Raw genomic sequence first — 22,638 nt, 5'->3', positions numbered from 1 at the left:
CTAGAAACACGATATGCAAGCCCAAAGAAAACATAAAAATGTATACAATGGACATCCTTATTTTCAAGTATGCCCCTCTATGATGGAAATGAAAATTAATAATATTGTGAAATGCACATAGAAAGAAAGATAGAAAGAAAGATATATTAACGTCTTCTAAGGCCAAATTTGGCCCATGAGACAATTGGTTTACAACAAAAGAGTATTTTCCAAACTAACTCGCCTTGCTTATTACTTCTTGCTCAATTTATAATTGATACAAAGATACCCATTTTGGTTGGCTTGGCTACATGCTTGCTAAAAAGGTAGCACAAAGGAACAAAGATACACCACATCATAAAGGCACATGCTTGCTCAAAAGGCACACCACAATATAATGAGATAGAAACAACACAAATCGAAACCACAAAAAGCTTAATGATATATAGGCCTCTTTTCCTATCAGGTAGATGGATGAAAGAGACAAAGAAGACCCATCAAACAAATAGACAACCTATCACGACACACAATGTTCCATAAACTATACGAGAGCATGAGGGTCACACACATTTGACAAGAGGTGACAATGGGGCAGCACGAAGAGAAAACACAGACGTATTTAGGGATCATGAACAGATGGCATCGCGGACCTCAGAATCAAACATCAATGGGAGCTTCACAACGTGGGTGCGTTGATCATTGATATATGAATAGAGATGCCAATTAGTGGTGATTAAATTCCTTCTGTGATTCCATGTGAAGAACCGATTGAAAGATAACTAACCAGCATGTCCAATAGAGCTATAAGCTGAAAGTGTTTTTACTTCTTTTTAGGCCATAGCGGCCAATGCTCCTAGGGTCATGAAAGCGATGCTGCAGAAAAGGCGTGTATGTATGGGGCTACTGGTGCCCATTGGGAGAGCAGGAGCAAGGTTCAAGTCATGAGCGTGGGTGTATGTATGGTGGGGTCCATCAGTCGAGAGTAGTGTTGAGCTTTCGGGATTGGTTCTGCAGGCGGCCAAACACGCGCCCATTCGGACACTCCGGAGAGTCTTCAAGACTCCTCTTCCTCTCTTCGCTTGGCCATGCCACCACTACCATCACCAAGAAGAAAAACAAAGGAGAAAGAAGAAGAAAGAAGAAAGAAGAAAGAAGAAAGAAGAAAGAAGAAAGTAAAAGTTATGTATGTAGTAAGCAACTAAACATAATACAGAGAGAAGAGAAAGACCTATCAGTTTCTCAGAGCTTTTGAGCTTTGAACTGGCACAGTGGCTATGGCACTCGCCATGTCTCGCCATCGCTCCCTCCTCCTCTTCTTCCTCTTCATCATCTCCTCCTTCCTCTTCTCTTTCCCTCCTCCGATCTCCGCTCAGGAAGCTTCAGAAGTAATACCAGAAGCAGGAGCAGAAACCGAAGCAGCCGTTCTTCCCCCACAGAAGCTCCCCCCCGGCGAGGATTTAGATCCTCTGATCTCTCCTCCGAAATGTCCTGACAATACCGCTTTGATTGAAGAGCTTCATCGGGCAAAAGGAAAATTGACTGACCTCGGTAATATGATTTTATAACCCTAATTCTGCTCCAGGATATCTCTGTTTGATCTTGACAGAATTTCCAACCCCCGAATTTCTATCAGATTATCATCTGATCGCAGTGTATGGATTTCTTGTGCTTTTCTAACTCAAATTTTGCTTTGTATAGGATCTCAGTATTTGCAACTTCGCTTCAAATTTTCTGTTTGATTTCTCTATATGCTTTTCTAATGCTAATTACGCGTCATTGCTCTATTTGATCTTAGTATATGAATCTCTAACCCTAAGTTCGCTCCACATTCGCTATTTGATCTTGATATATACTTTTCGAATCCTAACTTTGCTTCATATTCTGTTTTTGATCGTGGTATAAGATTTTCTATCCCTAAATTCCTTTCAAATTATCTGTTTGATTTTGGTATCTGACGAAGAGGTATATGTCTTGTTTCTTCCAGAGAGAAGCTTGTCAGAGAAAGACATAGCTTTGCAAGATAAGCTAAAGGTCGTTTCTGCTCTGGAAGAAGAGTTTGAAAAGCTGAAGGTATGACCTATACACACCTTGCTGCTTTGACGTTTTGTTGTTCTCTGTTTATGTTTAAGATTCAAGGTTAAGCTCCTATACATTCTCAATAAGAAGAGATTGAAAAGCTTTGATTCCCTGATTACATTTATTCTTGATTTCTATTTTCCTCCAATATTAAGCTCAAATTTATAATTTTATCCTCCCAGATGAATTTGAAAGTCTTAAGGTGTGATCTATAGTAACTGGTATTTTAATATTTCGTTCTAGATTTCTGTTTCTGTTCAAGATTAAACTCAGGTTTATATATTTTCTCATCTAGAACATGAAGAATTTGGAAAGATCAAGACGTGATCTACATTTTCCCTTACTTGTATATTTCCTTTCTTTATGTGATATGCAATTTATGTTTCACTTCCCTTTAAACAGGCAAAGGAAACCTCAGATCTTGATTCGGTGGAAAAGGAGCTTGGATCCAAGGTTTGTTTTGCTTTATTTATCTTTTTGATACTTCTTTCTCATAGACTAGATGGTTTCATATATATCACACATTTTTCATTTCCTGAAGCTTTTTTCATAACTTATTTCTCATGGTTTGGACCATAGTATGAACCATACGTACCATACGTGCATTAACATTCGCGAATGTTTCAATCATTTGCGTAAGAAAAACACCCTCAAAGAATGATAAATACCATACTTTTGGATTAACTATTTATTATGAGGTAAATAAGCCTAAAAAATGGAAAAAAAAAACATTAAAAAAGGGAAAAAACACAAGAATGTTTGAATAACATTCGCATTTGTTTTCCAACGTAGGAAAACGAATGTTATGCTAGACAAACACGAATTTTATGTACTATGGTTTGGACAATATTCTTAAATTTCACTCTTATTTGAGAAACTGTTTTGATCATCTTGTTTTTTCATGGAATATTGAACAAATCCTCATATTTCTTCATATGCCTATTTTGATTGCCTATTTTGCATGAACCAAGCAAATTCTTATGTATTAATCATATCTGCATCTTCCAAAGCTCTATCAATTGCTTACTTCTCAGGGATTGGATATAGTGTACTAGTTCATCATCAAAAGATCTTTTGATTATTGATTACTTACACCTCATGAATTGGACACATTATGCATTTCCATCTTCCAAAATGCCTTTCGATTGATTAATTTTTATGGATTGAACAAATGATGAGATTCTTCACCTTTTGAATCTCTCTTGGTTACAATTTTTGTGTGGAAAACTAATGCATGTTCACTGGTTTCTTCATCATCTGAATCTCTTTTGTTCATAGATTGAACAAATTCTTAGATGTTGCACATTTCTTCATAGCATCACATGTATCATGGATATATCATTAACTGTGGGGACTTCAGGTTACCAATCTTGAAGATGAACTGAGGAAAACAGACATTGAGCTACAAAAGCACAAGGAGAAGGCAAATGCTCTAGAGGCTGAAAGTGCTTCACATTCTTCTAAAATCAAGCAGGTGACTTTATCTTTATAAACTAAGTAATAAATGGATTGATTTTGAAACACTCAGGCAGATTATTTCGTCTTTTCCTCTGCCATCTTTTGTAATGGTTGGCATCGCAATTTTCAAAGTGTTAGGTAAACTAAGCAAATTGAATGGATTGGTTTTTACAAAATCAACGAGGTGGTTCGATGTTTCATAATGTCTGATACTTTTTGTTTGAAATTCCCGAACTGTTGCATGAACTTCAATAATGAATGAATAATTTTGACAAACTTGAACTCCATAATGATTTCTTTTGAATTCGAAACATGGTAAAATTGGAGCAGTGCACAATTGAGTTGTAAAATATCCTATAATGTGTTTATTTATGTATATCTTTTGTGCGTAATAGGATTAACAATCCAAAACCTAGAAAATGCAATACTTTATATAGGCTTCAAATATTTTTGTTTGCTTACATAACATGCACATACTCCCCTACCTTTTCTTTATTCATAATGTTTTATGCAAACATGCGTTTATGATAGTATATGTGTCTACATACATTTTGTTGGGTTAGGTTATGTCGAAAAAGTTATCTTTAATAAACACCACCCATGAAAAAGTTATCTAAGCTTCAATGGTGTAAGGTCCTCATATGAGGAGAAGTCACGGGTTGTTGGTATCCCAGTTAAAACACTTAAAGTGGTTTCAATGTTTAACAGTCACTTCCTAGCCCTGTATAATAGTTACCCCTTGTTCAGACAAACATACCGGAGCATCTCCATACTATCCTCCACCCACTGTCATTCCTGATTACTATATAACATCTATAGAGATAGAGGGTGGGTGGATAAGGACAACTTGGTTAAATGTATTATATTTTTGACTTCTTTCTATTGTGAATACTTAGATTAATTGTTCTCTTCTCTGGCATTTTATTCATACCTCCTTTAATTGTTTTACATCCCTCCTATAGGAGAAGCAATGTCGAAGTTACATGTTCTGAATATTCTCTTATGAAATTTAGAGAAGAATATATTGAGGAATTCAAAGGAAAGAATATCCATTTGTTTAAGTAGAAGTAAGCCTCAAGATTTCACCAGGTGGGCTGATGCGAAAATGTTGAAATAGGAATCTGTGCATTTGAAATCCGACACAAATTTTTGTTTTGAGTTATGAAGTATTAAAATATAATTGTCCAATTTTTTCTTTGGTGCTCAAATAATATTTATGGCCTGGAAAGGATATTAATTCATTAAGCCTGCTTTTTATGTACTTCTTGTTTTGGAGGCTTAGCATGACATTTTTGGTTTTTTTGTTGGTATCCTACTATTTGCGTCTTGCAGCTAGAAAAGCTAGTATCTGAGCAGAAAACCAAAATTGCAAAGGCAGAAAAGGCGCTTCATATGGCAGAGGTTTGTTTTCATAGATTTGCGTTCAAGCATTGACATGATAAATCTCACTAAATTTATGATAACTTTGCTTCAATAGATCTGCATTCTAGGATCAACATTGGAGTCATAGCTAAAGCCTTGTGTTCATGATGCAGTTAACTCTAGCAAAAGTACAAGAAGACATTGATGCAAAAGAAAAAGAACTTCGTAAGGTATGATTTCACAACCATTGTAAGGCATTATTTGCAATATCGGAGCTTTTCCAAATTTTTGATGCTCTGCCTTGACAATGTTTTATTCAAAACTGGCCAGAATATATCTCTAAATACAGTGCATCTAATTCATTTTTTTCAACACTCTGCTGTTGTCCTAATCCAAGGAACATGGAAGCTAGTAAGTGCATCCTGGATATTCCCACAATAAAGTTAATGAATTCAGCTGAAATATCAGCTACTATATTGTGTAGTTGTATCTTCTCTTGAACCCGCTTGCTAAAAATGCAGAGTTTCCAAACTTCCATTCGTCCTGCTGCTTCACCTTAACATACGTAACGCTCAGTGTTTTTTTTTGGTGCATTTTTAGTCCCTTTTATATTGCTAGATTTTGAATTTGACCTTTCAATCACATTAGCTCACTTGCTGAAGAAACTCTGCGTTTCTACATTAAAAATAAAAAATTAGGACAGAATTTGGCTAAACATTTGGAAATGACTATGGTTTTTGGTCCTGTCAATATTGAAGTCGTAGTTAAATGGGGCTGCACTGCTATGATGCTTTGAAGATATTTTCTTTCTTGTCTTGATTTAGGTGCTTCAAGCTGTAAATGAAAAAATATTAATATCTTCTTTGAGGTTGTTCTTAAAGGGTGGGACACATCTTGTTTTTTTTCTTAGGTTCATGGTGGCTGGCTTCCTCCATGGATTGTCATAAAAGCATCAGAGCTGGAGGTGAAGCTGCAATATGCTATTTCCTGATGCAAAATCCTTTACCTGGGCATAGAGTATTTGCAGATTTTTTTAATTTATGTAATGTAAATGCTGCTTGCAGGTCTATTGGGCAACACATGCTCAACCTCTTGTAGATTCAGTTGGAGAAAAGGTTACATATTGAATATAGGGAAACACTCGGAAATACTCTAGTTTTCTTTGCTTGTCCAAATGCCCAAGTTTTTTTGTTATTTGCCCAAATGCCCATTGGTCACCTCCGAAAGAGAAAAAATGAGGATGATTTGTCGATATAAATGTCCTTTCTAGGGCTGACCAATGGCATTTGGAGAAATGAAGAAAAAAGTATTTTTTGTTTTTTGCTCCATTATGGCATGCCCTTGATTACAAATCGTGTTGCTTTAAGAAATGAAGTCTTATTTCATGCAGGCATCACAAAAAGCGTTTGCGATTTGGAAGAGCTCAAAGCCGTATATTGAGAATTTTAGAAGTGTAAAAACTCCCACTATAGAAGGTACTTTTTCTTCAGAAGGTTTAATTCCTACAATATGGTAATTTTCTTTCTTCTTTGAATGACAGCATGTACAGAATAAGTGGAATCCTGTAATTAAACAAAGTATGGAATCTGTTACATCTGTGATTGGGCCACATATTCAAATTGCTAAGTCAAAAGTTGCTGAAGGATATAAATCAGTAGTCTATATTGTGTCTCCTCATCTGCAGAAGGTTCATGACACAGCCAAACCTCATTTAGAGGTATATCTTCTAAAGTTTTTTTTATGAAGTATCTCATTATCCTTAGTTATGTGTCAATATTTTATTTCTATCATGCTCCGGAATTTTCTATATTCCATCCTTGCACCATGTGGAGAGTTCTAATTTTTAAGACCTGTTTGATAAATGAATAGGCTGCGAAGGAGATATCCATGCCATACATTGAGAAAGCTGCAGCATTTTTGCAACCATACTATGAGAAAATGGACTCTATAACTAAGCCATACAGAACAAAGGTTTTCAAGGCCTACAGAGAATTTCTAACTTCTGCTACTGCATATCATAGCCAGGTATACGATATTTTGTAATTCCATTGTGATTTATTTAGTTTCCATACTTCGATTTATTTGACGACGTTATAATTCTATAGATTTATCCGTAATAACTGTATGTTTTATACCTATTTTGCTATTACTCTCAAGAGAACCTTTATATAGCTTTTCCATATTAACCCCATGGTTAAGAGTTCTTGCTTGTTTCTAAGAAAAAGTAAATTATTATGTAGCTTCAAGTTTCAGTCCAGGGAACACTCAAGAAGATTGACATCCTTGCACCATTAGCAAGCAATGAGCTTGCGTGGTTCTTGGTAAGAATGATTTGTTTTTATTTAGAAATTAAATATGTTTGAGTGGTCATGTTTATGATCAATTATGTTAATTGTTCCTTGATGAAATGCAGGCATCAGCCCTACTGTTTCTTCCTATGATGGTGCTCAGTGTCTTCTTTTCCTCCTTACTAGGGTAGGTACAGTTACTGCATTGGGTGATGATGCAATAAAAAGCTATTTATTTATTGGGAAAATGACCAAAATACCTATAGATTCACATGAAATTCCCAGCATTTTCCACGTAATTGCAAATTTGCCAAACACCTCACTTTTGTTTTTTGAAATTGTTAAAATAGTTCGAATTCACACCCTCTTAACTACTGTCTCTAGAAATAGTTAGATTTATTTTTTGGAGGTTGATTATGACCTATGAGACCAAAAATAAAACATATGTCTCAATTTTCACATGAAAAGGACCCACTCATTTTCACGTAATACAAATGAAAATGAGTAGTGACAGTCGATGCTCAAGAACTTTAGTAATGAATGTCTCAATTGTCAATGCACATTGGGAGAAATTAGTGCAAGGATTGGGCTGGGTCAAAGATGTGTGGAAAGCATAGTCAAATGTCATTGAAGGCAAAGCATTGTATCAAAGTGTGATGCTTAGGCTGTTATTTTGTTTAGGGAAAAATGTACATCCAATTGTACCACAAAATTTTGTTTTTGTGTATCTTTGGATCTTTTTGCTTGGTTCCCAAGTGATTCTAGGAAGTCGATGGGGAGGGCCTTTTTTGAACCTTAGGCTTGTACTCAACAAGCCTTTCCACAGCCATGCAAGGAATCTACTGATATATATCATGAAGTAAGTGTGTTGCATCCCATCTTCCAAACCATTTTTCCATATCTTACATCCAACCGTTACACATTTTTTCTTTTGGGTGTCTTTTGGATCTTTTTGCTTGGTTCCCAAGTGACTCTAGGAAGTCAATGTGAGGGGCTTTTTTGAACCTTAAGCTTGTACTCAACAGCTATTTCTAGGGCCATGGATCTCATTGGGAAGTGGATCCCGTCTCAAGGAGAGTGTATGGCATTTGTTTCTTGACTTGAAGAACCATTGTTAGGAAATGCTTTTGGGCATTGTCTAACTCTTTCCAAGTGGACATAGGGGTACCCTTAACTCTCGACAATTGGCTCCTTATTGTATATAATGCATGGGTCATCTTTATTTTGGCTCTTCCCAACGATTATCTTCTTTTAAGAGCTATATATTCATTTGCTACTGTGAGTTCTCAAATGCACCTCCAAAAATGCTCATGAGGTACCATATCAAAAGTTTTCGTGAAGTCTACGAGGCAACAATATAACTAAATGTCATCAAAGATCAGACCATGCTTACTTCATGATGCACCACTTGATTTCTCTATGATGAAAGCATTCCTTTTTGCAATGTCATGATAGTGGAGATATAAATAATATAATGATTGGCTCATGTATGGCAAAACTAATTGGATATGGAATTGGAAATACATGGTCTTTTGGACAAGCTAGCTTTCAAAAACACCAAAGCTCCATCAATCATCTTGTCACCCGTCGAATATTAATGGAAGAGTCTCTTTAGCATCATCGTCCCAATTGATGTTAATGAAGTCCAAGACAAAGAGCAATGGATTTTGTTTCATGATTCCTCAATTGTGACACATAATTAGTACGACTAGTAGTATCCATGCAGATGAAATCTGCAAAAGGTCTCTTTGTCTAGATGTGTCAATGAAGTATCAACCTCTTCTTTAAGAGGCCTTCTTGCTGTCTCCATATCCCACACCAAATACCTTTGGTCATTATAATTCATTGCCCTACCAAGAGCTCCAAATCCTACTCTAAAAGGGTAATGATATTTTCCTACAATCTTATAATAGACAGGCAATGCCATCCATAATGCTTTCCAAATTTAATTTTTTGATTGCAAAGCTGGCAGATACAACCTTCTAAATCTATGTATGTATATGCTCTAGTTTTGATGCTCAGTTGATGAGTTTGTGTGATCGACCGAGTATCATAGGGCATGTGCTATGTGTGTCTCCATATACTTTGCTTGAGTAACATCTAGGGGCGTATATAAGAAGAGGGTCTTATAATTGGCACTATTTGATCGACTCAACTTTGTTGTGTCCACTTTAATAATAAATGTTCTTATCACTTTAAAGACGAGACAACTTTTTAAGATGTAGTCTCTTGTTTGGTCTTATAGACTATTTCGGCCCCTTAAAAGTCATTAATATGTTTTCCTTTCTATATCCTAAAGTGTATAGTCAAGGATATACTCTAATCAGGGCTATTCTTGGGAGTTTTCTCAATGCAAGGGATATTTTGGGAATTTCGAGAATATGTTATGGGTACTTTGGTGAATTACCCTTCGTATTATTTTTCTAATGCTAAAGCAAACCCCTTGGCATGTTGATGCAGTCCTAAGAAGAAACCAGTAAAAGTTTCAAAAAATCATGGGCACAGGAAACCTAAGCGTGCTAAGCAAGCCGATAAGTAACTGCAAGATCAAGGTTCACATCTGTTTCTGTAAAACTCCTCCACCATGTTATGTTGCATTCTAATCTTTGTGGGATTCTCATTAACAAATGTTTGTCCCTGCCACATGATCTTCTTCCTTTTATGTATATTACTTTCATGTATATATATTACGCTGTATATTTATACATTTTAATAGTGAATGGTACATTTATTTTCCAGTACTGTATATTTATATATTTTAATAGTGAGTGGTATATTTTTCCAGTAACTAACCCACTCTGTTTTATAAATTCGGAAGAAACAACTTCATGGAAATTTTTAGAAAATTGTCAAATGAAAACTCCTGTTTAATCATTCAAAATCACTGATAAAAAATATAATGCAATTTTTGTTTAGGAATAAATATAAGACTGCATCTTGCACGATTTTAATTGGGCTTAGCTAATTTAAGCAGTGAGGTGGGTAGAGATGATGCTATGCCTAATCATAATCTTGTCTTCACTGTTATATCATCATTCATATGGCGTGAAATGTTTGTTTGTAAAATGAGATATGAAAAGATGACAATATAGATAAAAGCTGTACTAATTTCTTATTTCCAGTAGTATGTGACGTATTCTAATTCGGTGGATTATATGGATGATTTACGAGCATTATGGCTACATGGATTTGTAGGTTCATGGCCTACTTCACTCGCTTCCCATGACGAGGGCGTTAGGTAGCATGGGTACTCCACAAACCAAGTATATTACCCAATTTGGCCCTTGATAATACCAAAAGAGAGTTGTATTACACATCGGTAGTTTTACAAGTTTGCAGAGCATTGGAGAGTCTACTTCAAAGGCCAAGGGGTTTTCTTTTTATGAGAATTTTCACTCTTCTCTTCAACTAAATCTCTTTTAAATGGAAAATTATGATTATTTGATATGTTTTAAATCTGTTTACATAGAGCAATGGAAGATGAGATGTGATTCTCTTGAACAGTAGTAATGTCTTTTAATCGATTATCAGTGTTAGGGAAGTCAAAAAACTAGTCTTTGGAAGTTAAAAAGGTTATCATTGTTAGTTTATGTGATATAACGCAAATGAATGAACTCTTGGTGTGTAGTGAGGTTACTCTTGGAATGGATTGCTTGAATCCTCTATTCACACAAATCAGCAAAAAATTAAAGAGTTGAACTAAGTACAAAAGCTAGATAACAGTAAATGTGAGCCAACAATTCTTTTAATATGATCATAGCTCATAATTATGAATGTTGATAAAAAGGAGCGCAGCAATCACTTTTGTGCACATGCTTTTTAATAATTTGATTGTATAAATCCACTAGGAAGACGTTGTAATGAAGCAAGGCTTTACTATGTTGGGTGCATGCATGTGCATATAAATATTTAAAGCAAATGATGTCCATTGTAATAAGGCTCAAAGTTTGCTGTGCAAATTAGAAGTTGTCATTGCAATGTGAACTAATAAATACTGGGCTCCGGGTCAGCTTGCACATTATTTCTACGTGCGTGTGTGTGAGAGGGCGGGTTGACCTATAGTCTAGCCATGTTGTTTTGGATTATGGGGCAACAAACATATAACCTAGCCATGTTGTTTCGGATAATGGGGTGGCATAAGTTGCAACTAAAGATAAGACAGATCAATAGCAATTCGCTTCATGGTATGCTGGATACACATGATCCTCTCTTATAAACTAATTGGTTTGAAGGGAAAATTTTACTATATTATCAATAGTGGTTACTAGTTGCATAGAGGTGGACTATTCAGTATTGGGCCTTGTTCATAAAATTTCAGCACAAGATGTTTTGTAGCAAGCAAGAAGACATGCCATTTTTTTTACCACAATTGAAGGGTTCATCGAGGATTCCTCAACATGAAAAGCCCCTACACAACGTTATTTTTGGGAACCTTTTGTATATTCGAATGGATGCATAGAACCGATCCACTTGCAAATGAACATTTGGAATGAATGCTTGCATATGGTATGTGATTGCAAATAGGAGTCGGCGTTGGCACAGCTCAAGCCTAAACTAAGCTGTTAAACCATTTGGCGGTTTGGCTTCGCTTGGTTCAGGCTTGAGCCTCCTTAACCTGTTTGAGTTGGGTTTAGGATGATTCAAGCTGAACCGAACCATTTTGGCTTTAAACTGGTTTCCAAACCGCTTAAAAAGGCGTCATCGGTTTGGATAAACCGGTTCATATATAGATTGGATAAACGATGGTTCTAGGAGCCAATTCGGTGCAAGTTTGAAAACTCCCGAACCGGTGAAGCCGAAACCGAACCGTTGCCGATTCCTGAATGTGAGCCGGGGCACCGCAGATGGTGAGACCGAAACCAGGGGCCACTTCTTTGGCCATGGCCATCCATGGCTTCTTTCCGGTGCTTTTCCGGCCAGAAAGAGAGAGAGAGAGAGAGAGAGAGAGAGAGAACGTGAGACGTAGCTGCCGTGCTTCCTTTCCTTCTTCTTTCTGCGTCTTTAAGGAACAGAACAGAAACACATACACAGAGTTGCTTCACAGACGAAACGCAGACAGAACAGACGCAGAGTGCCATCGAGTCGCCATGTTTCTCACCAGGTTCCGCAGCTAACCATGGATCCCTCTTTCATCTCCTCCCCCCTTACTCTGACCCCTTTCTTCTTCTTCTTCTTCTTCTTGTTTTGCTTCTTCCACACGCTTTCGCCCCCATGGATTCGTGCCTGCATAGATTTAGTTCTAGATTCCTGTGTTACGCTGTCTCTGCCCTGGATCCGAATCCATGTATTGCTTTTGTTTTCTGTGAACTGTGCATGTTTTCGACATGGATTTGCCTCTGCATATTTTCATTTCTTCCATCCGTGTCCTTTCCATTTTTATTTCTACATGTTTTTTCAATGGATTTGCGTCTGTGTATGTTGCTCTTGCTTTCTGCAAATTTCTTCACTTTCTGCTTATAATGTCCTTGGTTTTTCTTGCTCACAGGAGCGAGTATGACAGGGGAGTCAACACTTTCTCTCCAGAAGGACGCCTTTTTCAAGTCGAATATGCCATCGAAGCCATCAAGGTGATGATCGATCGATTTTCTGCTCTTTCTTGCGCCCCAGATCTTGTGATTAAACTTTCTGTTTCGTTTTTTATGCTTCTGTTAGAGTTCTAGGGTTCCTTCTAAAAAATTTAGGCCCTTGTGTTACAGTGCTAGGTTGTCTGTTACAATGCCATAGTTTCTTTTCTATTGCTACTACTTCTGTTATAGTGCAAATAGTTTCTTTTTACAGTGTAAGGGTTTCTCTTACACTAGCAGTGGTTTTCTTACATCGCGAAGGTTTCATTTGACAGTGTCAGGGTTTCTTTTTTACTTTGTCTGCTTATGACTCATAGTTATGAGCTCTCTTTTGATACTCACAGCTGGGCTCCACAGCTGTTGGATTGAAGACCAAGGAAGGTGTCGTGTTGGCAGTCGAGAAGAGGATCACTTCTACTTTGTTGGTAAGATTTCGAGGGCTCAAGGCTAAGTTTCCTTTTTATGCGCACAATAGCTAGAGTTTATGAGAAAAGATACGGAAGTTTATTGGATTTTACTGCTATCATTTATGTGTTCATGCTATCCATATGCCTAAATAATTGGCCGAGTTTTCATTTTATGCATAGTGTTATAAGATTATCAGAGAATACCCTAAATTTTCTGGAGTTTTTTAGTAGAACATTTATACTCAGCTGTGTTTACAGCTAGACTCCTTGTGTATATGAAAGCACCTCTTTTAAATGTTTGATATTTCCAGTGTCCTTTAAAAATGTTTCTGATCTGGCAAGTTAAAAAATGTGATTGGTTTATTTGTTAATGAGAGCACCTTTTCTGGGGCACTGAATCTTAATATTGAGAATACTTGTAGGAACCAAGTAGCGTGGAAAAAATAATGGAGATAGATTCCCATATTGGCTGTGCCATGAGTGGATTAACTGCAGATGCAAGAACATTGGTGGAACATGCACGGGTTGAGACTCAGGTTTGGATCCATTTAATTTAAAGTTTGTATTTTCATAGATCCATAGTCTACCCTAAGTGCTTTTTTTGAATGAACAGAACCATCGGTTCTCTTACAATGAACCCATGGGAGTAGAGTCAATGACTCAAGCCTTATGTGATCTTGCATTACGTTTCGGAGAGGGAGACGATGAATCCATGGTAATGCTATATAGAGGCATCAGTCTTATTATGTTTTTATCATGTAATAATTTTTGTTTTGTGATTATTCATGATGTGTCAGAACTGTTGATCTTGTTGTTAGCCAGATTCAATTTTCCTTGGTTTGGCCATTAATGATGCTTTCTCTGACCACTGTAGACTGGTGACCATTTGGTTACCCATGATATCAAATTAGGCTAGACTTCGATTCTATCATGAATGAAATGATGAAAGATTAACCTTTGTAATAGTGAAAGAGAACAGTAGCTCCAGTGGAGATGGAAGTGTAGGAATCAAAATTCATTATTCGTGTGCATCTTATTTTTTAAGAATCCCATTGCTATGACCACAATGATGTTCTTAATAAAGATGTTGTGCTTGGCATAATTTTGGGCAGACTACAGTAAGCTGTTCCATGTGATTATGCATGACATTCACTCAATGATCATGCAAATTGACAAGTTTGATGCAAGGTTTTATAAATGACCAAAGAAATAATTTGGGAATTTTATATAGATTTGAGTGGTTGGCTTTTGTTTTGTGGATGCAGTCACGACCCTTTGGCGTTTCTCTTCTTGTTGCTGGTTATGACGAAAATGGTCCTTGCTTGTAAGTGCACATGTGATTGTGTTGTAAATATATTGTTGTATTAAGTTGTATGGAGGGCTTATTTTCAAATTGTTCTGTTTTCTCATTAAGTTTGAGTTTACTGGCAATATGAAAAGTGGAGCTAGTCATTGGTTTGAATATGAGGAAAGACCAGACAGGAGAATTATAGATGGATTAATTTAGCTAATCACTCCTTTCACAGTGTATTGTTAAATGACCACATCATTAATTGATTTATGTCCTGGTGAATTGGTGTATATTTTAATATGCTTTAGCATGATAGAATTTAGAGATAATATTTTGGTGGGAAGCATATTATATAAGCAAGTTCTATCCATGAAGTCTTTAGCATTTGCCCTGATATTTGCATCACCCAATTTCTGAAATGTCTCTTATTATATACTTTTAAGTTTAAATTGTATGTTAGGATTTGCACTCATAACTATACATGCCTGCCTTCCCACATTTTTCCATTTCAAGAGAAAATATCCATACAGTATCTGGTTAGATCCGAAAGTCCATTTGCCTAGGCCTCAAGAGAAGGTCTCTCACATTCTGCTGGTAGCCTATCCTAAGAAATTCCGAGTGTAATTTTCCACTTTTTTCCAATGTTCCACGTGACCTCCTAATTCCCACAGTTCAAATTCATGCAAGACCATTGATTACGTAAAATTATATATAAGTTCTTCATTTCTCAATATTCACAAGGAGCTGCTTTAACACCTGAAGATCTGCCGAGTGTTCTGGCCTTTATAGAGAACCTGCTGCGAGATATGCAACAGGGCAAAATATGAAATCAAAACCAAGCCATAGAAAAAGCCTACTTAGACTTAGAAGTCCTCACCTCTTATACGTATATATACTCTAATAAAGTTGAAACAAGGTAAGTTGAACTGATACAGCTGGTTTCTTTTAGCCTTAATACTGTACCTTGAATGACTAGTACGTGGGAAGAGGTAACATGATTGTTGCAACGAAAGCCTAGCTTGCACCACCGGTGTCTTAAGATGGTAGCCTTCCGACATAATGTGTGTTATGAAGTTAGCTAGGCCTCATATTTATACCTCTTCCTAGGCCCCTTGAATAGATGTGCTTTCCTAAAAAACTCCATTCATTGGTTGTCAAGAACATGATAGTGCGCGCACCTTTCATTTCTTCTATCCAATCACATTAGTCCCTTTCTAAGATTAGTGAACATACCCTTGACTTAAATGTTATGTGTGCATACATAGTATCAGCTTTCTTCTATGGCAGTGTGTTCCATCTCATTGCCAAGGTTTCTATCGTTATCTCTTAATTTTTAAGAGATATTCCTCTCAGTTGTACTGCAATGACCTTAAAAACTGGCCCAATTGCACAGACCTCGGAAACATTTCCTATCATTAGAAGTGTTATATAATCTCTTGTATCGGTTTTATATAAGTTGGGAAAGGATTTTGATATTATTTATTGATTTTCTATGATTATTTTTGTTAAATATAATATTCATTCAATTTCTTTCATCTCTGTGCAACACATAAATGTGAATTAAACCCAGAGCTTGGCAAATGTTAAAAACATGAAATTAGAACTCCACCATAGTTATCTGAATGTTCAAAATGTTCAAAATTGCTTCATTCGTAAAGATTCTTTCACTGCCTTACCTTTTCCAATGTAGGTACCATACTGATCCTTCAGGGACATTTTGGCAATGTAATGGCAAAGCTATTGGATCTGGCTCAGAGGGTGCTGATACTTCTCTTCAAGAACATTACAATAAGGTGATGTTTTAATTATAACTGTGTGTTTCCTTTCATGTAAATAAATCTATCATGAATATCAACCTTTATAAGACTCTTAAGGTGACACTAATATGTTATTATTATTATTCATCCTTTCAAAGCTAAGAGAATTTGACATGCAATGATTTGAAATATGTATTTAAACTATTGCATGATGGATTTTCTGATTTTGAAGCTCGAGTCTTTTTCGAAAGGCATGTTACACTTTTTAATGACTTTGTGTTTCCCTATTAAGGAGCACCTTTAAACTCATCTCAAATACTAGGTGGCCACAACCGGTCTCGACAGTGACATGTATTAATTGAAAGAATCTCTAGGAAGCCAGCTGTAGCCATGTTTGTTTATGTTACTTTTGGGACAGTATTCTAATTGCATCTTTAAGAAGTGGCTTTTCTGCATAATTGTGTTAGATTCTTGCCTACTAAAATATGCTGTTGGATCGTTTATCTCTTTGGGTCCTCACCAAAATTATGACCAGTCAAAATTAATATGAACCAGAAGTATTTGTGTTCATTGTACTGCATTTTCTCCAAGCGAATGCTCATCTAGTTTTTTGTCATGTTATCATCAGGACATGACTTTAGAAGAGGCCGAGACTCTCGCTCTTACAACCCTGAAGCAAGTAATGGAGGAAAAGGTGAGATTTGCTTCATGTCAAGAGTAAACAACATATTCCCTTTGAAGAGTGCTTCTCATTATTATTGCTCTTATTTCCTACTAGGTGACTCCATCTAATGTTGATATTGCGAAAGTGGCTCCAACATATCATTTATATACTGCCCAAGAGGTTGAGGCAGTGATTGCTCGGCTCTGAGGATAAATTGCTTAACATCCTTCAAAGCTGAAGTTTGGTCAAGAATAGCTGTTTTTCTGATAGCAGCAAGCGCACTGAAAGTTTTACTTTTATTTATGACATTCAGAGTTTTCTATGCGGATATATATTGGGGTTAAAAACTTGCAGTGGAATGTTATCTCAAGTGAGATATTCAGAGTAAAGATTGCTTGTACTTCAATCCATTTGGTCTGTTTGAGATCATTTTTTCGATGTCTAAATATTTTACCCCCTCTACTCATGACACAAACAATTTTCAATTTATTTGCTTCACTTAACCCCTCGGCATTTAATATTAAAGCATAGTAGTGAAAAGCACAAACAGCCTCCACGTAGATTGGGAAGATGGTGAATATAAAATGAAATTTTTATTCTGCTTTGTAGGATTGTATGTTTTGAGAAATGCTTGAAATGATTGGACTCATGAGTGAGCTGAATATCAGTAACTAAAATGAACGTCTCTAAACTCTTATTTTAATTTTAGCAGTCTTTAATTAATTTCTTAATCATGGGTTCTATATTTTGGGGAAATGCCTGAAATGATTTGACCCCTGAATAAACACCTCAAATTTTATGTCATATATTGTAACATCTTTAGTAACTGTTCTAAGCATGGTTCGTGTTTTGTGGAAATGCTTGAAATGATTTTATTGCTGAGTAAGTGGAGTGTCATCAACTAAAAATGTACACCTCAAAATTCATGTCTCATTGCAACATTCCTTAATGCCTTTTTAAATGTACCACGAAGTGAGCTTTGGAATAGAATGGTAGACATTGACATGCCATTAGAGTAATGAGTTGCAGTTACACGCCTATATGAACAAGTTAAATGCCAACTAAAAATGGATAGTGGATTCTCAAAGAGCTTTTTAAGTAACATGGGGGTCAAGCAAGGATGTCCACTATCACTCACACTCTTTGGCTTATGTATTGATAAATTAGAAGAAGTGGTGAATAAGGTTGCAAGAGAAGAAGGATGGAATGGCCCCAATTTGATGCAACATGTTATCTTATTGCTTCTATATGCAAATGATGTGGTACTCTTCTCATATGATGTTGATAGTATGCAACATTTACTTGGGGTATTAGAAGAATTTTGCCATAGTAGTGGACTAGCAGTGAATGTGGAGAAAACAAAAATGATGGTAGTGCAAACCATCCAACCTCATCATTACCCTATGCTCACATATAAAGGTGAACATATACAATTTGTTAAAAGCTTTAAATATCTTGGTATTGATGTGTCCGCCACAAATAAATGGAGTGCATGCTTTGATTCTAGACTCCAAGCCAGTTGGAAATCATATTACCTTTTGGAGAACCAATGCAACCAAAGTGATACTTGTGGATGGGAAGTAAAATTAATGTTGTTCAATGCAATGGTAACTCAAGTATTGCTTTATGGAGTAGAAGTATGGGGTGGCACCATCTCTCTTAATGCATGGAACGAGATTGACAAAATTCAAAAGATGTTTTTAAGGAGGCAATTAGGAGTTAAATGCACTACCTCTTACCAGATTATGCTCTTGGAAACGGGTGTTCGATCCATAGAACTATTGGCACTCCAAAGAGTATATAAATACATTACAAAAGTCAAGAATATGCTGAATCATCGATTACCACATCTTTCTTGGAATGTTGGATGTAAGCTACAAAAGAATCATAAAAGTAAGATTCTCTCATCTGGTTGGGTTGTTGACATAAAGAAATGGTTTAGAAGATGGGGTGTGGATGGTCTTTTAGAGCTTTCAGGCAATGTTATGCAATATGTAATGATTGAGGAAAGGTTGGTGGAATCATTAAGGATGAAGTGGGAGGATGCTAAGAGGCCAAAGCTAGAATACTACATTGCAAATGTCAACCCTGAATGTTGGTCTCAATATAAAGCAAGAATGTCTATTGATCGTATCCAACCTTATCTCATTACCAATATGAGTAGCAATGCTCGTAGAGCCCTTACACTACTTCGCATTCGATCTCACAAGTTAGGTATTGAAGTTGCATCATGGTATCAAAATGTAACAAATTTGAAGACATGTAAAGTATGCAATGAAGGCATGGTAGAGGATGAATGTCACTTGCTCTTCACATGCTCGACATATAGTGCAATTCGTTCAAGATATGTTGACATAGTAAGAGGGAGTGATAACTTAAGATCCATACTTAAGACACCACCTAGAAGGTTGAGCTCATGTGTATGCTTTATTAACACATAGAGACTTTGTGCTTCAACATATGAATACCCCTTCTTAAGAAGTAGACATATATCAAGAACACATGTATACTCTGGTTCCATAGGTCAAAATTGGCCTCTTTATGGATGATAAAAATTCTAATTCTAATTCTAAAGCATGATTTTAGTGTTTTGGAATTCTAATATTATAAAAGACGGATTAATAGGTGGGCAACAAATAAAATTTGTAGAGATGCGTAAATAAGGTGCTAGTAGTCTATAACTTATTGCAAAGAAATGTTATCCCTAGGCTAGGCCTGCAGGGAATTAGTGTTAGTGATATCAAGTGATTTGTTAGTAAATCTTATTTGCATTTGGAATTACTTGACTGTTTGATTGATGCAATAACATTGTGAACATAGCTAACCATTAGTCAGATTTCTCTATTTGGTTTAGGGTTGTACTGTACCACTAATCAAGCAAATGTATGTGATCAGAATATTGCCTGTAAGTCCATTTCGATCCCATCCTAAACCCTAATTCACTGGTCATCTTCAAATAAATGGATATTACACAATGGTTATGTAATCATTTAGAGCATTGTTGAGCAGTATAGATTCAGTGTGCCTCCAAGATTGGAAGAAATGTAGTTCATATCAAATATGTTAAAGTTTAGGTCGTGCATGTTCCAATCAACAATTGATAGTTTCTCATTATCCATGCCTTCACTCATAATTTTCTTTCATTATTCATTACATTCGAGTATCCTTTTGTGGGAGAAAAACTTTAGGTTTATTATCAACATTACTTCTTCATGTTTTGCTTCTTTACCTGATGAGGAAGCAGCTGGGTTTTTATGACATTCATTTTGCTAGGAAAGAATCTTATTTCCTCCCTTTTTAAACTCATTCAGCCCCTTCATTACAAGGTTATCTTTAATTGGCAAAGAGCTTTTCATAGGCTAGTTCTGTGATTTGTTCTTCACTGAAGTCAGTAAAATATCCTGGTTCAACATCAATATTCTCCTTATGGGCAAGCTTGGCAACCTCCTCTTGTACCCTCTCACCAGAAGTTATACTAGTATCCAAAAGATTGCATGCAATTTCAAGCTTATTGGAACCATGAAGCAATGCCATGGCTTGAACAGCTGGTAAGCCACCGCCCCGAGCACTCACTTTCCTTGCAATTTTACCACCCAACTGAAGATCATTTGAGAGGATGGGCACATTATAATTGGCAATCCATGGACAAGCACCAATTACAACTACCCCTGTTTTTGGGTTCCTCACCCCAGGACCAAAATCTGGTAGTATAGGTGATTCTTGTCTGACTGTTGTACCTTTCCATTGTCCTTGGGCATTTGGAGAAAAGTATCCCAAATCTCTTCTTATTGCATCGAGACGTTTTCCATTCGGATGTGCGGCTCCATATACATAGGTTGGTACTGTACCGAGAAAAATGTAAAGAGTCAAGTCATGTAAAGCATTCACTATGAGCATACAGAAAGGTTTGACAAACAGAAAACATTTGATAGCATTGCCTAGACACAGTAATTGCAAATGTAATATGATGGTGTAGTAGTCACATTATGCCGACATCCAGTAACTGTCTTAAATATTGCGTGACTTTGGCGTTAGATGAGTGTAAGAAGAGAAGCGTATTCATTATGCTTTTAATGTTAGGCCAATGTATATTCTTCTCCCATGTAAATTGGGTGGGTCTCTGTGCTCCTAAGGGTACCCAATCTTCCTATGCCTGCACACTTGTGGTTCCACACTCAACATAGAGACCATTCGTACAGTTAGAAGAGATGCTAGTAAGAATCTCTAATTTGGGTCAATAAGGATTGCAAGTGTTCATTTTTGTGTCTTGTTATACAGCATACAACTGGCTAAATTTAGGGGACAGCAATGTCACCGTTACAAAAGTTATGCTTAAAATCAACAATAGAGGCTTTGGAACAAAAACAAACACATTTGGATTGTGTTTTCCCAAAAAGATTCAACATGACTCTTACCTGAATTGTTGTTTTGCCCTTCCAAGGTTCACTACTGAGTCCTGGGGCTTGCCTCAAAAAGGCCTAACTGTGAGATTGGAGCATCGCTCCTTAATGGCAAAGACCAACAACAAGTAACAAAAAGAGAATTGGAATCATAGACCGAAAGCTGATGTGTATCTACTCTTTAATGCCAAGCCATACAATAGCTCCCCACCAGTAACCCTTCTCCTTTTTTAAGTTCCTTTTCCTTTATGTTAACCTTAATATTAACTATCAGAGAAAAAGGAAAAAAAAGAAGAGAAATTGACCGAAACCTCCTAAAATATATGGCTAATGTCTTTGGTAGCAACAGTCAAACCCATATTGTCACTTTCCAAACTGCATATTATGACCCTACAAATTTCCTAACATTCTTTTTATTATGTTATCCTCAGGATTAGAAACAAAACAAAAAACAATCATAACGGAGAGACTAACACCCAAACTTCAGAACCAGAGCCTCATGTACACGGATCTAAACCTCTGATGCTACCACACAAAATGCTATATATGGCCCTTCGAATTTCCAGAAGGAAAAGGAAACTGGAAACAGGCTATCACCCAACATTTGGAGTCTTCTTATTACCTAAGGTCCGTTTTCATATGGCTTTGTTAGCTGTGGAAGCAATTGCCAATGCCAATGTCAATGCTGACACTTTGTGTGTTGTCAGGAAAATATAAATTCGGGCACGAAATCTCAATGACACTTCGAAATTTCAAAATGTCGAAATGCATAATGCAATGCGTCCCATGGGGCTAAAAGTAAATATACAAATTCAGAAAAGGAAGGTAAAGAAGATTGAAACCTTGGAATTGGAGGCTGATTTCTCGTGCGGCTGCAAGGGTGAGCGAGGCTACAGGTGTGAGGGTAGCCGAACCGAGGGGATGAAAACACATGTGGTCCACAACACCCAACCTCGGGTGAGAACCCACATGTTGTTCCATGTCAATGTGTGAGAGAGCAGCTCCCACCATATCCACAACAGCCCTATGAAGAGGAAATGTAGAATCAAAAGAAGGAGGAGGTGCAATACCTTGCTGCTGATGTGGTTGAGTTTTAAGGGCGCCCACCAGTGTATATCCTACCCTGTTGTACTCTCGATCTGGGAATGTGTTTACAAGGGGTGCATTGTGGCTGTGCTTTTCTGCCACTCTGGCAATGGCTGAAAGAGCTTTCTCGTTTCTGCTCTCCGAGATGTAGAGCTTGCAGCAAACCATGGCCTCCTTCCATGCCATCCTCATTGCCCTGTCTTTTGGGAAAAAACTAACAACTACACATGCAGAAAGCTCTGCAGGGAACAGACCTTCAAACACATCCCATCCCAACAGTAGGCATCAGAAGAAGCCATTGATTGC

At 36.8% G+C, this 22,638-nt stretch overlaps 3 protein-coding genes across 3 annotated transcripts; 2 read left to right on the top strand and 1 right to left on the bottom strand.

The window, feature by feature from the left end:
• The first annotated feature begins 1,238 nt into the window (after positions 1-1,238).
• Positions 1,239-10,608, top strand: LOC147867058 (uncharacterized). Its single transcript, XM_087314745.1, has 15 exons — positions 1,239-1,527; positions 1,964-2,049; positions 2,458-2,508; positions 3,416-3,529; positions 4,846-4,914; positions 5,049-5,105; positions 5,786-5,839; positions 5,940-5,990; positions 6,266-6,328; positions 6,416-6,592; positions 6,745-6,900; positions 7,116-7,196; positions 7,289-7,350; positions 9,624-9,715; positions 10,359-10,608. The coding sequence occupies exons 1-14, from the start codon at positions 1,254-1,256 to the stop codon at positions 9,700-9,702; spliced, it is 1,374 nt and encodes a 457-aa protein (XP_087170871.1). The 5' UTR covers positions 1,239-1,253; the 3' UTR covers positions 9,703-9,715; positions 10,359-10,608.
• A 1,561-nt stretch (positions 10,609-12,169) lies between these two features.
• On the top strand, positions 12,170-17,349 carry LOC147867057 (proteasome subunit alpha type-5). The gene is made up of 9 exons (XM_087314743.1): positions 12,170-12,264; positions 12,649-12,730; positions 13,072-13,152; positions 13,557-13,670; positions 13,748-13,849; positions 14,400-14,458; positions 16,116-16,218; positions 16,811-16,876; positions 16,961-17,349. Exons 1-9 carry the CDS (start codon positions 12,251-12,253, stop codon positions 17,051-17,053), a joined length of 714 nt encoding a protein of 237 aa, XP_087170869.1. The 5' UTR covers positions 12,170-12,250; the 3' UTR covers positions 17,054-17,349.
• A 2,581-nt stretch (positions 17,350-19,930) lies between these two features.
• LOC147867056 (formiminotransferase cyclodeaminase-like protein) lies at positions 19,931-22,554 on the bottom strand. The gene is made up of 2 exons (XM_087314742.1): positions 22,089-22,554; positions 19,931-20,688 (listed from the first exon to the last, which is right to left on the bottom strand). Exons 1-2 carry the CDS (start codon positions 22,522-22,524, stop codon positions 20,180-20,182), a joined length of 945 nt encoding a protein of 314 aa, XP_087170868.1. The 5' UTR covers positions 22,525-22,554; the 3' UTR covers positions 19,931-20,179.
• Between the last annotated feature and the right edge of the window lie 84 nt (positions 22,555-22,638).

The sequence above is a fragment of the Azolla caroliniana genome, unplaced genomic scaffold (genome assembly GCF_043228905.1).
Source record: "Azolla caroliniana isolate FFs.n. ecotype wild unplaced genomic scaffold, voAzoCaro1.0.p SCAF_2, whole genome shotgun sequence".
In the NCBI taxonomy this organism is placed as follows: domain Eukaryota; kingdom Viridiplantae; phylum Streptophyta; class Polypodiopsida; order Salviniales; family Salviniaceae; genus Azolla; species Azolla caroliniana.
Note: the sequence above shows the minus strand (reverse complement) of the source record. Positions and strands in the feature narration are given on the sequence as shown.